We start from the raw sequence: 14,459 nt of genomic DNA on the forward strand, positions 1-14,459 counted from the left end.
GGTTAGTCAGTGCTTTCATTCCCTCCGTGGCCATTTCCTTCTGGTGATGATGATGGTATTTGTTAAGCACTTATTATTATTATTATTAATAATAATAATGATTGTGGTATTTGTTAAGCCCTTACTATGTGTCAGGAACTGTACTAAGTGCTCGGGTAGATACAGGCAAATCGGGTTGAACACAGTCCCCGTCCCACATGGGGCTCAGTCTTAATCCCCATTTTAAAGATGAGGGAACTGAGGCTCAGAGGAAGTGAAATGACTTGCCCAAGGTTACGCAGCAGACAAGTGGTGGAGCCAGGATGAGAACCCAGGTCCTTCTGATTCCCAGGCCTATTCTCTATCCACTGAGCCAACCTGCTTCTAGATACAAGTAATCGAGTCAGAAACGGCCCCTATCTCACACGCGGTTCACCATTTAAGTAGGAGGGACAATGGTATTGAATTCTCATTTTACAGATGAGGGAACTGAGCCCCAGAGAAGTGAAGTGACTTGCCCAAGGTAACATGGGAGGCAACGGGGGGAGCCGGGATTAGAACCCAGGTCCTCTGACTCCCACGCCTGGGCTCTTTCCATTAGGTCGCGCTGCTTCTCCAGTGCCACCTAATACGTCTCTTAAGAGACTGTGAGCCCACTGTTGGGTAGGGACTGTCTCTATATGTTGCCAACTTGCACTTCCCAAGCACTTAGTGCAGTGCTCTGCACACAGTAAGCGCTCAATAAATATGATTGATGATGATGATCCTTAAAAATAATAATAATAATAATAATGATGGCATTTGTTAAGCACTTACTATGTACCAAGCACTGTTCTAAGCACTGGGATAGATACAAAGTAATCAGGTTGTCCCATGTAGGTCTCACAGTCTTAATCCCCATTTTACAGATGAGGTAACTGAGGCACAGAGAAGTTAAGTGACTTGCCCAAAGTCACACTGCTGAGAAGAACCCACCACCAGGACCCCTAAATCTTTAGTTCTCCACCCAGATCGAGCTGCCATCCGTCTCTCAAGTGCCCCAGGGTCATCTGGGCAATCTCTCCTCCCATCCGTGGTCTCTTTCAGCTCGCCACTTTAGCAACCCCCCCCAAACCCTCTCGCTGCCCCAGTGAGGGGTGTGGACAGGGCTTCCAAATGGTCCCCGGTCACCCCGCATCCTGCCCGTAGTTTCCCAAGCACAGACGAACAGGCCGGAGGTTCACAAACGCGTCACTGCCGGATTTATTTGCACCGTAAGTAAAGGGAACCGAAATGTCTCCGGGAGGGGGTGGGGGTGGGGGGTGGTTTTCCATCGTGCTGGACGCAGCTGGTCTGACCCCCTCCTCCTCTCCCCGCACCGGTTAATCCAAAAAACAGCACTTTGGCTCATCTCGGCGCCAACACTTATGGAATGACTAAGGAGTTTATCACATGCGTTGCCTGCCCGCGGCAGGGACACGGACAGATCGGTACAAGTTGCGAATGAGAGTCGACATCTGTTCAAACACAGCGGGGGCGTCTGAAATGCACCGCATGGAGGAGACGTACAAGAAAGAAACCGGACAGACCTGCAAATACAGAGTAAGTTCAAGATGCAAAAACCGTAAACACAAAAAAGGTTTCAAGGGGAAACACACTTAGCTTTTTGATACACACTGTGTCCAAATTAAAATCCAATTTTCAATTTCCTCCACAAGGGAAAATGTCTAGTAACGCCGCTTCCCCTTGGAGAAGTGTATCCAAAACACTGTTGCACAAGCAAGTCTCTGAAACAAAAGCGATGTAGGCCCCGGACCAGGGCAAGACGGTCGGGGGAGAGGAAAGGGGTGCGGGGTTGCCGGACCCCCGGGTCCAGAGCCAGAGCCGCTTCTCGCCCCCGGTTTCCGGAGGGCCCCGGGCCCACGTTGATGGCTCGCCCGGTCCCAATGCCCCCGGGTGTTTCAGAGGGGGGACGGGTGGGCCGGGGCCTCCCTCGAGTCTGGGGAGACGGCTGATGGGCTCACGCCCTTGGACCCAGCCGACGACTTCCAAGGCCCGGGGCTAACACTGCTGGGGGGACGGGGAGAGGGGTCGGGGCAGGAGAGGTCCCTAGGAGGGTAATTTGAAAAGACGAGGGACAGACCCCGGACGGACCGACTGAACTTGTGGTTGGCGGTTGTGGCCCTAACGTCCTCACGGAGCTGCGGACCTCAAGTTCCCTACAAAAGGAGTCGTAGAAATAAAATTAAAAATGGCACCTTCGACACCAGAACAGGAAGAAATCTTACAGCACAGCCTCCCAGCCCCGCTGAGGATGCCGAGAGCTCGGAGGCGTGCGTAGTGGAAGATTCCTTGTCTTCACCTCTTCTGAAGGGTAAACAAAAAGGCTAAAAATGGCTGTTCCGCATTCTCTGAATAAGTTAAACCGCCCCCCCTCCCCTCAACACCACCCCGGCTTGCCCACCCAAGGAGCGGGCCTCGCTGCGAGTGAAGGGGAAAGGGGGCCAAGACTACCGACAACAGAGAAAGGAAGGAGATACGGACAGTCCTCGGTCTCGGAAGCCGCCCGATTCGGGTCGGAGAGGGGCAGGCCGATGCTGTAATCCTCTCCCCGTTTCAGCAGCTCACTCGATGCCGTCGCTGGGAAAGCTCAGAGACACTGGAGCGGAGATTCTTTCGGGCGGATGTGGAGTGGGGTCGCGTCGGGGAGGGGAGGGGGTGGACGGAGGGGAGGGTGGGGGTGGCCACTCGGCTGGCGTTAATCCTCGATGACAATGGGCTCGTCGTTCACGGGCTGTCGGAGCTGTGTGGCCGGCAGCTGCCGCAGGATGATGGGCTTGTACGGGCGCCGGGCGGCTCGCTTGGTCTCCGACGATGAAAGCAATTTGCGGATTTTCCTGCCCGGGGACGGAGACAAGAGGCATGAGGGCCAAGGCGGGAAAGACAAACCACGTTCCCCAAGGAGATCCGATCTCCCTTCGATTTCACCAGGGATAGAGGTCTTCCCCAGGTGTGGGGGGGCCGCCCCGGTGAAAAGGGGCTACTCGGCCGGATCCCGAGTTCCCTGGTTGCCGCCCCCGGTCATTCCCTGAGCCCGCTTCCTACCTGGTTTCTTCGGTGGCCATGTAGAACACGTCATCTGGAGCATCAATCCAGTTCATCCTCCTCCTTTTCACCGGCGGCATGGATCCACCACGGATTAACCGGACTTTCGTTGGGTACGATTTCCCATTGAGCAGCAAATTTCGGCTTGGTCCCTGACACAACACACGAGAAGGAATGAGGGCAAGGCCAGGGGCAAGCCCACACGTGTTTACTTACGCTGACCGGCTGGGGAGGGGAAGGGGCTAATAATCTCTGGAAACACCCCCTCCCCGCCCCCACCACCACTCAAGTCCAAAGGTCCCCCGGAGATCTGAGGTGCCCAAACCAGAGTCAGCGGTGTCCACGGGCCTCCCTGGAGAGGTGGAGGGACACCCACGGTCTCCCGCTTCCTGTCAGCCCTACTGGCTCTCAGCAAGTGGACAGTCTAGGAGGAGCTTAGAGTCCCAGGACCCTCCACCCTAATGCCAGCACGTCCAAGTGTCCGAGGTGAACAACGACTCCCGGGGCAGCGATAGGTCGGCAGAGACTCAGAGAGAGGTAAACCAGTGTGTACGTGGGTGGGGGAGTGGGGGACCCTCTGAGGGGGCTTCGGGGCAGGTGGGAGGGGTGAGAGGGATGATAGCTGCAGCCCAAGGTGTTGGTCACGCACATCTCTCGGCAAATACACATCTCGGAGAAGCAGCACATCTCTAGAGCAGGGGCCTGAGATTCAAAAGGTCATGGGTTCTAGTCCCGGCTCTACTACTGCTCTGCGGTGTGACCGTGGCGAGTCACTTCACTTCTATGGGCCTCGGTTACTTCACCTGTAAAATGGGGATTGAGACTGCAAGCACCACATGGGACAGCGACTGTGTCCAACCCGATTTGCTTGTATCCACCCCAGTTATTAGAACAGTGCCCGGCACCTAGTAAGCACTTAACAAATACCATAAGGTAAACAAAATCAATCAATAAATAACAACTCTCCCCTAAAGTCCAAAGTGACTCCACCTTCCCTCTGGGCCAGAGAGAAGCCAGGTCTCCCCTCAGCGGAGTCCTCCTACCACACCTCAGAAAATCCTACCTACCATTTTCCCTGAAAACCAGCAGCCCCACAGTCCTTTGGAGCTTGGATTGGGATTTCTGCCTGGACAACAGGGCTATCATCCTGCCCTGGCGGCTGGAGAGGATTCCGGATTTGAGCCAAGTGGGATAGTTTCCTGGGGATTTCCCACTTTTCCTCAGTGGGGGAGTGGGCGTCCCGGCCCCCCAGCCCCAGCATCACCAACATGGCCTCCTGCTTGGAGGGACTGCCCTGTGGGCACCTCTGATTAGCACCCGGGCCCTTCGCCAGGCATCCGGAGAGGGTGCGGAAGGATTCCGGCCTCTCTGCCCTTGCCGGGTTGGGCTCATCCAACCCAGACGAGAAGCAACCCTGGCATCCTCTGGGGAGACACGCCCCTGGCCCGGCCCGTAACACCACGCTATCGCACCCGGAAGCGTGAGACGAGCAGTTCTGTCCCGAGGGAAACTGGCACACATTTAACAAGGCGGGGAGATCAGGTAGGGCAGGCGAGGGAAGAAGAAACGGGGCTCGCTGTGACCTAAGTCACCAATCAATTCTCCTGAAGAACAAACATCTTGACTTTCACGACCCAGGAGTCCCCGGACAACAGTGGGGAATCTGCTCCCCAGGCCTTGTGTGGGGGCAGTTCCCGAGAACTCCAGCCTGCAGCGCAAATTAACGTCGGAGCCCCCTCCCCACCCCGGCCTTTCACGTCGATCTGCACCAGGTTGGTCTTTTTTTCCACCATGACCAAACCCCTAGCTCAACGCACACTGGGCCCATCCGGGAGCAACCTGCACGCCGACCGTTCAACAAAAAAACTGTTCTCTAAAAGCCACCTGTTCCCTGACATCTTCCTGGGCGAGGTGACCCGGCCTGCCTAGGGTCCAGCCCCAGGCCCACCCGAATGCCTCGTTTCATCTCCGTGGGACGTGGAGACGACGGGCATTTCAGTTGGAGCAGAGCGCCCTGGGTGCCCTGGGAGGGAAAATGGTGCCCACGTCCATTTCCCGTTGGCTGGGCCTGCTGACAGGCTCTTCTGCCTCTGACGACAGAGCAGAAAAGGCTGTGGGTAGCAAGGAGAGGGGGCTGCCTGGGTGGTCGGGAAACTATCTAGAGACAGGTAGAGTATTCTTTCTCTTACCATTTGTCTGGTTGGTCCGTGGTTAGCCAGACCTAACAAACAGGAAAGAGAATAGAGCTTGTAAGACACCATAGTTCTTCCAAGACAGAAATAATACAAAGTCAAACCAAACAGCAGTGTTTGCAACTTGTTTGTTCATCTAAACTAATGGGTTTGGGGCTGCCTCCATCTTCCTGGAGGGATAAACAGAAAGCAAGCCTCCCCAACTGAACACATGCTGGGGGCCAGGAGGGGCAACTTTCCAGCCTGCTGTCTGCTAGCCCCCACTTTCTGGCCCAAACTGGACACGGGGCATTCAGAGGGGGCGAGGGGTAAAATACGATCCTTTCTAGTGGTGGCCTGCTAGTGTGTGCCCTGAAATGACTGAGGGTGACTTGAACTGAGGGGAAGGTAGGATGTCATGAACCAGAGGGGCTGGGAGTTAAAAACCCACCCCTAAAAAGATCACAAGCCCCACTCCCTGCCCCTGCCAGAGTGGTATCTACTGAGCCCCCTGGGCTGGAGATTGGGTTGCCGAGACCTTCCCATCGGCTCTCAGCCCAGGAGCTTGGCAGGCTTGCTGCCATCCACCCATGCCCCTTTGCCAGCCTGGGCCTAGGACCTTCAGCTCCCAGACCCCGACCCTCCAAAGTCTGAGTTGCAGATGCCGTTGGCTGGGGGGTTGCCAAGCTGATGGGGCTGGGTGGGTGCATACCCATTACCCAGAGGGAGAAGGGGTTGGCAGACAGCAGCGGTGCCTCAGCCAAGATGGTACAGGTGGCCACCGACAGTACTAGAATTGGCAGCTACTCCCAATTACCACCCTTATTCATCTGCCTGGCACCAAGGGAGTTTTAATCTCTGCTCTTTCCCACCTCTACTGGAGGATCTCAAAGTTCTTACTGTCCCGATCAAATCACTAGGCCTCCACAGCAAACCACTAGTCCCCCAGAGCAAACCCCAGCCAGGCTGGGCAGAGAGGGCAAGTGGATAGCAGGATCTCCAGAAACAGCCCAGGCACAATAGTTTCTGGGCTTGGTTCCGAGGACAGTCAAGTGGGGGTGGACAACAACTCGCTAGCACTTTCTTCTATTCCCTCCCTGACCTGGAAGAGTCAGCAGAGAAGGGCAATGCATCCTGGGCTTGGCGGGTCATACAGACAGTGCTCTGGGGAAAACCCTGAAGTCCCTGTGGTCCTCTTCCCCACACCACGATTGGATTTCTTTCCAACACAAGTTGACGTGCTGCCCCTCTCTGGTCCCACACCTCAAGATTTGGAGGGAAAAAAAAATCAACCATCCACCAGCTTTAAAGCAGCATGGCTCAATGGAAAGAGCATGGGCTTTGGAGTCAGAGGTCATGGGTTCAAATCCCGGCTCCACCAATTGTCAGCTGTGTGACTTTGGGCAAGTCACTTAACTTCTCTGTGCTTCAGTTACCTCATCTGTAAAATGGGGATTAAGACTGTGAGCCCCCCGTGGGACAACTTGATCACCTTGTAACCTCCCCAGCGCTTAGAACAGTGCTTTGCATGTAGTAAGCACTTAATAAATGCCATTATTATTATTATTATTATTAAAGGGAAACAGGCAGGTTCTCTTGGAGCTCCCAAGTTTCCTGGGATTCACAGACTCTTGGGAGCGGAGGTGGCTCGGAGTGGGGCCCCCGGAAGAGGGAATTTTGTCTCTTGTTCTGAGTCTCGGCTGCTCTCCCTGCCTGTAGGCCCGGTTCTGGACAGAGACATAGAGCCAGGCTAGTGCCAGGTGGAGAATGGGAAAAAAGTCGGCCTATCCGGCCAGCCCAGCAGCCCCCAAAATCACTCCAGAATGGTGGTCAGGTGCAGCTGAGGCCCCAGCCTATGGGAAGGGGGAAGGAAAAGGGAGCAGTCGAAATCCATGAAGGTTTTCTGGAATGGGCGCTGACCAACCCATGTCCTGAGGACTGGACAAGAAGAATTAGGCTTCTTCCCACAGGAGAGACTGCCATTGTGGATAAGGATGATATTTCTGCCCCTCTGGAAGATGCAACATTGGAATAAGCTACCTAGGGTGATTGAGGTCTTGATCCCTGGAGATCGGAAAAGAAAGAATTAACTCCATCTGAGGTGGATGGAGGCAGGGGGCTGGACCAGATGATTTCTGAAGCTCTCATTATGTATTATGCAAATTCAGACCTCCAGATGATTGATAAATATAGGGATGTCCTAATCCCAAACCCCCAGTGATTTAATAATGGAGGACATCTCTAACCAATGCTATCCAACTCAGCTGAGAAGCCGCATGGTTTAGTGGATAGAGAACAGGCCTGGGAGTCCGAAGATCATGAGTTCTAATCCTGGCTCTACCACTTGTCTGCTGTGTGCCATTGAGCAAGTCACTTTATTTCTCTGTGCCTCAGTTCCCTCATCTGTAAAATGGGGATTGAGACTGTGAGCCCCACGTAGGACAGAGATCGTGTCCAACCCAATTTGCTTGTATCCACCCCAGTGCTTAGTACCATGCCTGGCATGTAGTAAGCGCTTAACAGATACCATAATTATTATTTATTATTACTGATAGGGTTTCCTACTGAATGTCCCAATGACACATGTGCAGATTCTCCAACCCTGGGAAGTCAGTAACGGGCAATGGGGAATCAAAACAGAAACTCTTAGGGTCAAGGCCGACGGGAGTCACAAGAATCTGGTTCAAAATCCAAGGAGACTGTGGCAGGCCTGCCCTACATACAGTTCTCTCACTTCTACTGAACCCACGAGGGCAGGAGAGCGGCCAGGCTGGAAATCAACATTGCCGACACTACACCACTGAACATGGATGTACTGACAGGGATGTCAACCCTGCTCCCCGGAGCTTAGCGGGCAGGAGGAAGACAGGTTCTCCTCTGCAGTGATCCAGCAATTACCACCAACGACTGGACAGCCTTCTTCTCCAGGACAAACAAGAACTGTCACTTGACCTTTAGTTCATGGAATGGGGAGGCCTGCCGTGTCAAGGTATGACTGAGTAAGGCCAGGTGTACAAACTCCCCCTACCAAAAGAGAAGCTTCAGCTTGGTGAAAGATGCTACTGCAGAAGCAGATTTCGCAGGAATCGTCCCACTACCCAAAACCCTTTGATTTATCAAACCAAACCACGTTCATAATGACTCTCAGCACTGCTGGAAGGAAACGAGAAGCCACTTGTGAGCAGGACAAGCTTAAGAGAAGCAGCATGGCTCAATGGAAAGAGCACGGGCTTGGGAGTCAGAGGTCATGGGTTCAAATCCCTGCTTCACCGCTTGTCAGCTGTGTGACTTCGGGCAAGTCACTTCACTTCTCTGTGCCTCAGTTACCTCATCTGTAAAATGGAGATTAAGACTGTGAGCCCCACGTGGGACAACCTGACTACCTTGCATCCCCCCCAGCTCTTAAAACAGTGCTTTGCACATAGTAAGCACTTAACAAATGCCATCATTATTACTGTGGGCTAGAGAAGAATCAAGAAGCATAACTGGTACTGGCAAATCGTCTCCACTACCTGCCTCTTGAAGCTTCAGTGGCAGCGTGCTGTTTTGGGGGAAGTTTGTGTCCCCAGGCCAGACTGGGACCTGTTTGAACGACAAGTAATTTTTCCCAGGGAAGGGGCAGCTCCGTTGCCCATCAGGTGAGTTCCTTAGAAAGGCGGTCAGGCCACACCCACAGGGCCTTTTAGCAGCTTGTTTGCCCTCTTTGACGTGGGGGTGGCCCCTCTGAAGCCTGCCCGAGGGAGAAGCTGCCTAATGGTTGACAGAGAAACTCTGTCAAGAACAAGAAAGTGCTCCAGAGGGTTGTGTTTGACATTCACGAGGCCTAGCCCATTCTCCTGTTCACCAGGGACCCAGCCCAAGGGAATCTGGCCTGAGGGGGAAATGCAATGGTGCCTGTTTCCCTTCTCCACTGAGGCCCCACTCAACCCATGGAGGACCCCCAAGTGGGATGTGCTCTCCTGGGCTTTGAAATCAAAGCAAAAATAATCTTGTTTCAAAAGCTCCCAAGCGATTGTCCATAAAGGAGGCTGTCCCCTCACAACCAATGCTTCTGGGTGTTTTTATTCCTCCTTGAAGAGACGAAAACCTTGTCTACCAACTCTGTTATACTGTACTCTCCCAAGCACTTAGTACGGTGTTCTGCATGTAGTAAGCACTCCAATAAATACAACTGGTCAATTGAGACACCAAAAGAGTTGCCCTCTCAGCAGCCCTGGAGTTCACAGGGCCCATGGGCCACCCTATAACCATGAGCCCTTGGCTCCCCAGACCCTGGAACTCTCCTGGCCACCAAGCCGAAGTGAAAGTCAATACTGAGCGATCCCTCAGAGGCGGGAAGGGTGTACATAGGGGAGGAGAAGGGCGGAGACGGGAGACGAAGCATAATCTGTTGAAACGTGTCAGGGCCCATTTCGGACGGGGAGCACAAGCCTCTATAATGAAGCAAACAACCTTCGCGTGGCATTTTCCCGGCCCCCGCCAACCACCGAGGGCTCACGGGGTTAGGAGAGTCCCACTTGAGGAGGGCGTAGGATGCCTCTCCCAGTCACCCTTGGCCTACTGGAAATTCGGGCAAAATGAAGATGTTAAAATTCCAAGCTACTTACCTAAGTAAGTTCCTATCAGATTGGCAGAGGAAAAGAAAACAGATTGAAAGTTAAAAAAAAAAAAATGAGGGAATGTGACTGGCACCGAGAAGAATTCAACAAGTCTGCTGGGCGGGATTCGCGAGCAGCGAAGCCAACTTCGGGGACATGTGATGGGGGGTGGGGGTGGCGGTTTGTCAGTTCACCCTGCAGCTGGTAAAACCACTTGCGCTTGCGAGAGCCTTGATTGGCTCCGGGCGGTCTGGAGCAGCTGGAAGCTGGACATAACTCAGGAGAAACACTGCCCGCGGGGCAACTGGCAGACCCTGTCCCAAGGAGGCCACCTCCCTGCTTGCAAAGAACAACAGGGAGACCGAGAATCGTCAGAACGTCAGTTCCTGAGAAATCTCTCCAAGGAAGGAGCGAAACCCTCCAGTGTCAGCTCCTGGAAATCTCACTGAACACACACATCACGGGGCGGACACCCACGATCTTTCTCCCGCCTCCCCTCCTTGAGGAAGCCACAGGGCTAAGGCCCCTGATTCTCGGCCTTGTCCTTGAGGGTGGCAAAGGACATCTAGAATCTCAGTGGGCTTCTCCGGGCTGGAAAGGAAGCCAACCTTGGAGAAGCAGCGTGGCCTAATGGAAAGAGCCCGGACCCGGGAGTCTAATCCCGACTCTGCCACATGTCTGCTGTGTGACCTCGGGTGAGTCTCAGTTACCTCATCTGTAAGATGGGGATTGAGACTGTGAGCCCCAGGTGGGAAATGGACCGTGTCCAATCTGACTAGCTTGTATTTACCTCAGCGCTTAGTACAGTGCCTGGCACATAGTAAGCTTTTCACAAATACCATTAAAAACAAAAACAAAAAAACTCAATAACTTCATTTCCACTGCCCAGAAGGCCCGGTCTGGGCTAGAGACTCTACCTGCCAGAAGTTCCAGGGAGGGCCACTGGGCCCCCTCTATCGTTTCTGCTTTGGACTCGATACCAGGGGAAACTGAGCAAGGACTAGCATTCAGAAACATCTGAGGCGAGATCTCCTGGTGCACAAGGAGGAAGGGACCCAGGACTCTTTTCAAAACACCACTGCTTCCCGAGGAGCTCCCTTCTCCCCGGCTCCCCCGGGCAGTCAGACCCCCACCTCTCCCGCTGAGCATTCCGAGTGGCATTTCCCCACCAAGTGCCCTGCCAAAGCATAGTGGAAAATCCCAGGTGGACACATCCTCCAGATCAAACAGGAATGCCTGACGGCGGGGCAGGAGCGGGGAGGTAGGCGGGGATTTTCTGCCTGGCTAGAAGGGTTGAGGTGGAAGTCCCAGCCTCTGAGGAGGTCACTCAGTTTGCTTGTATATGATACAAATGGAAACCAGACAAAATCAGAAGTGAGAAAAGACAATTTTCAGATCTGCAATGCCCTCAGGAGGGAGCAATATGGGAAGCAGCATGGTCTAGTGGAAAGAGCAGGACCCTGGGAGTCAGGACCTGGGTTCTAACCCTGGCTCCATCACTTGTCTGCTGTGTCACCTTGGGCAAGTCACTTCACTTCTCTGGGCCTCAGTTCCCTCACCTGTAAAGTGAGGGTTAAAACTGTGAGCCCCGTGTGGGACATGGACTGTATACAACCTGCTTAGCTTGTATCTATCCCAGTGCTAAGTATGTAGCAAGCACTTAATAAATATCATAAAACAATTATGGATGGCCTGTGCACAGAATCTAGGGACGAAGGATCAGTCCTGGTGCTTTGGCTTCCTTTGGCAATAGTTTAGACATGAAGGCAGGACAAACGTTTCCTCCGAAGGCACGGAGACCAGATTCTCCCCCTTTTAGACTGTGAGCCCACTGTTGGGTAGGGACTGTCTCTATGTGATGCCAATTTGTACTTCCCAAGCGCTTAGTACAGTGCTCTGCACATAGTAAGCGCTCAATAAATACGATTGATTGATTGATTGATTGATTCTGACCATTCAATGACTCTCCACTGGAGCCAGGCCCACATCAGGGAAAGTCTCGGGAGGGTCGTTACAAAAGCAAGGCCTAGTCGAAAGAGAACCGGTCTGGAAGTCAAAAGACCTGGTTCTAATCCTGGCTCTGCCGCTTGCCTGCTGTGACCTTGGGCAAGTCATTCCACTTCTCTGTGCCTCAGTTTCCTCATCTGTAAAGTGGGGATGAAATGCCCCACCTCCCTCTTACTTAGACTGCCGGCCCCAAGTGGGACAGGGGGTGTGTCTGACCTGATTAATTTAGACCTACCCCAGCATTTAGAACAGTGCTTGACATGTAGTAAGAGCTTAATAAATACCACATAACGATTAGTAATAATTATTATTGTTGTTATTACAGAGCTGGAGAAGGTACAGACAGATGATCAGACGGATGGTATTCCAGGATGAGTCGAACGGGATTGATATCTTCGGTCTCATGAAAAGTGTGGGAAAAATAGGATTGTTGTTCATCAAATACCAACGCAAGAGGACAAGAGATGCAGTGTGGCCTAGTATATAAAGACTGGGCCTGAGAGTCAGAAGGACCTGGGTTCTAATCTCAGCTTTTCCACTTTTCCACTTTTCTGTGAGAATTGGGGCAAATCACTTAACTTCTTTGTGCTTCAGTTATCTGTTAAATGGGGATTAAGACTGTGAACCCTAGGTGGGATACTGACAGGCTTAAATATAGACATAATAATATAATGGTCATTCATTCTGCTAAATGGATGAATAATTAAATAATGGTCATTCATCCTGCTAAGTGGATGGCATGGATTCCGGCGGACACCATCATTCGAAATATACACATTTAAACCAGTCAGTATCCCACTTTTATATATATATATACATATATCCCAGTGCATAGTACAGTGCCTGGCACATAATAAACACTTAACAAATACCATAAAACAACAAAAAAACAGGCGGACATCTAGTGAGTCTTGAGGTGGGGGTTCCATACAGAGAAGCAGCATGGCTTACTGGAAAGAGCATGGGTTTGGGAGTCAGAGGTTGTGGGTTCTAATCTTGGCTCCGCCACTAGTCAGCTGTGTGATTTTGCGCAAGTCATTTAACTTCTCTGTGTCTCAGTTACCTCATCTGTAAAATAGGGATTAAAACAGTGAGCCCCACATGGGACAACCTGATTACCTTATATCTAGCGCAGCGCTTAGAACAGTACTCGGTACATGATAAGCGCTTAACAAAGATTATTATTATGATGATTATTATATGAACAAAAGGGAGGCAGCGTGGCCTAGGAGACAAATCAATCAATCGATCAACTGGATTTATTGAGTGCTTACTGTGTGCAGTGCACTGTACAAAAGCATGAGTTTGGAAGTCGGAGGACCTGGGTTCTAATCCACCTGACGGAGGCTGAGGACATGGAATATGTTGCTACAGGAAGTCCTACAGCTGAAAATATTTGCAGGTTCAAAAAGGACTGGAGAAGCAGTGTGGTTTAGTGGAAATAGCAGGGGCCTGGGTGTCAGAAGACCTATGTTCTAATCCTGGCTCTGCCGCTTGCCTGCTGTGTAACCTTGGGGAAGTCACTTCACTTCTCTGTGCCTGTTTCCTCATCTGTAAAGTAGGGATTAAGGGCTTGCTCCCTGCCTGTGAGATGGAGAAGCAGCGTGGCTCAGTGCAAAGAGCACGGGCTTTGGAATCAGAGTTCATGGATTCAAATCCTGGCTCTGCCAATTGTCAGCTGTGTGACTTTGGGCAAGTCACTTAACTTCTCTGTGCCTCAGTTACCTCATCTGTAAAATGGGGGTTAAGACTGTGAGCCCCCCATGGGACAACCTGATCATCTTGTAACCTCCCCAGCGCTTAGAACAGTGCTTTGCACATAGTAAATGCGTAATAAATGCCATTATTATGATTATGTGGGACAGGGACTATGTCCAAACTAATTATCTTGTACTCACCCCAGCACTAGGTAAAGTGCCTAGTACATAATAAGTAATTATTATTATCACAATTATTATCATCACCATTACATTCATGGACAAGTGGAACATAAAGGGTTCTTAGAGTGAATGTTATGATGGTAGAGAGAAAAGTTCAGTGTTAACAGTTCATTCCTAAGCAGGAGGGTGGATGTCTGGAAGGGTAACCAACACGTGACTCTCCCAAGAGTCCTGGCGCCAATGTCAGAGACCAAGCAATGGCATTGTTTTGTCGTCTTCAACTGGCAAGATCCTTCATCTGCCTGACAATTTTCTCCTATTTTAGAGCATGAGATTAAAACAACTGTAATCTCCACCCAGAGGCTGGAACACTGAAAATGCTTTGGCAAACATACAATTAGGGGTAAATAATGGTCATTCATCCTGCTAAGTGGACGGTGTGGATTCCGGCCGACACCATCATTCGAAAAATTGTAATTAGTCTTCTTAAAGGCTCTTCGGTGCAATTTCAAATACACGGATCCCAACCAAGACAGAAGTTATTATTCAGAGGAATTGGATGGGAGCAACAACTAAATTAAAATGAAGCAGCACAGCTCTCGGTAATTGGCAAAATGGAAGAGGTAGTCTAATGCAAAAGATGTCTGCACATAAGAGGTGGGGGAGGGAAGGTATACAGCAGAGTCTTTTCAGCAAGGGGCTGGGGAACTAGGAGGCAAAATCCCTATTTCTGGCCAGAA

The 14,459-nt window shown here is 51.7% G+C and overlaps 1 protein-coding gene across 9 annotated transcripts in view; it reads right to left on the reverse strand.

Moving 5' to 3' along the window:
* Positions 1-1,197: 1,197 nt before the first annotated feature.
* MTA1 (metastasis associated 1) overlaps positions 1,198-14,459 on the reverse strand; it is a 152,099-nt gene continuing 138,837 nt past the window's right edge. For 4 of the 9 annotated variants that reach the window (XM_038765516.1, XM_038765515.1, XM_038765511.1 and 1 more), the window contains 4 exons: positions 9,842-9,853; positions 5,253-5,284; positions 3,064-3,215; positions 1,198-2,855 (listed from right to left, as the gene is read on the reverse strand). In XM_038765516.1, the coding sequence (XP_038621444.1) occupies positions 2,717-2,855; positions 3,064-3,215; positions 5,253-5,284; positions 9,842-9,853 (335 nt within the window). In that variant the 3' untranslated portion in view covers positions 1,198-2,716. The remainder of the gene's footprint in view (positions 2,856-3,063; positions 3,216-5,252; positions 5,285-9,841; positions 9,854-14,459) is intronic. The other 5 variants (XM_038765517.1, XM_038765514.1, XM_038765513.1 and 2 more) reach the window with 2 other exon arrangements.

Source organism: Tachyglossus aculeatus, chromosome 23 (genome assembly GCF_015852505.1).
Source record: "Tachyglossus aculeatus isolate mTacAcu1 chromosome 23, mTacAcu1.pri, whole genome shotgun sequence".
In the NCBI taxonomy this organism is placed as follows: Eukaryota; Metazoa; Chordata; class Mammalia; order Monotremata; family Tachyglossidae; genus Tachyglossus; species Tachyglossus aculeatus.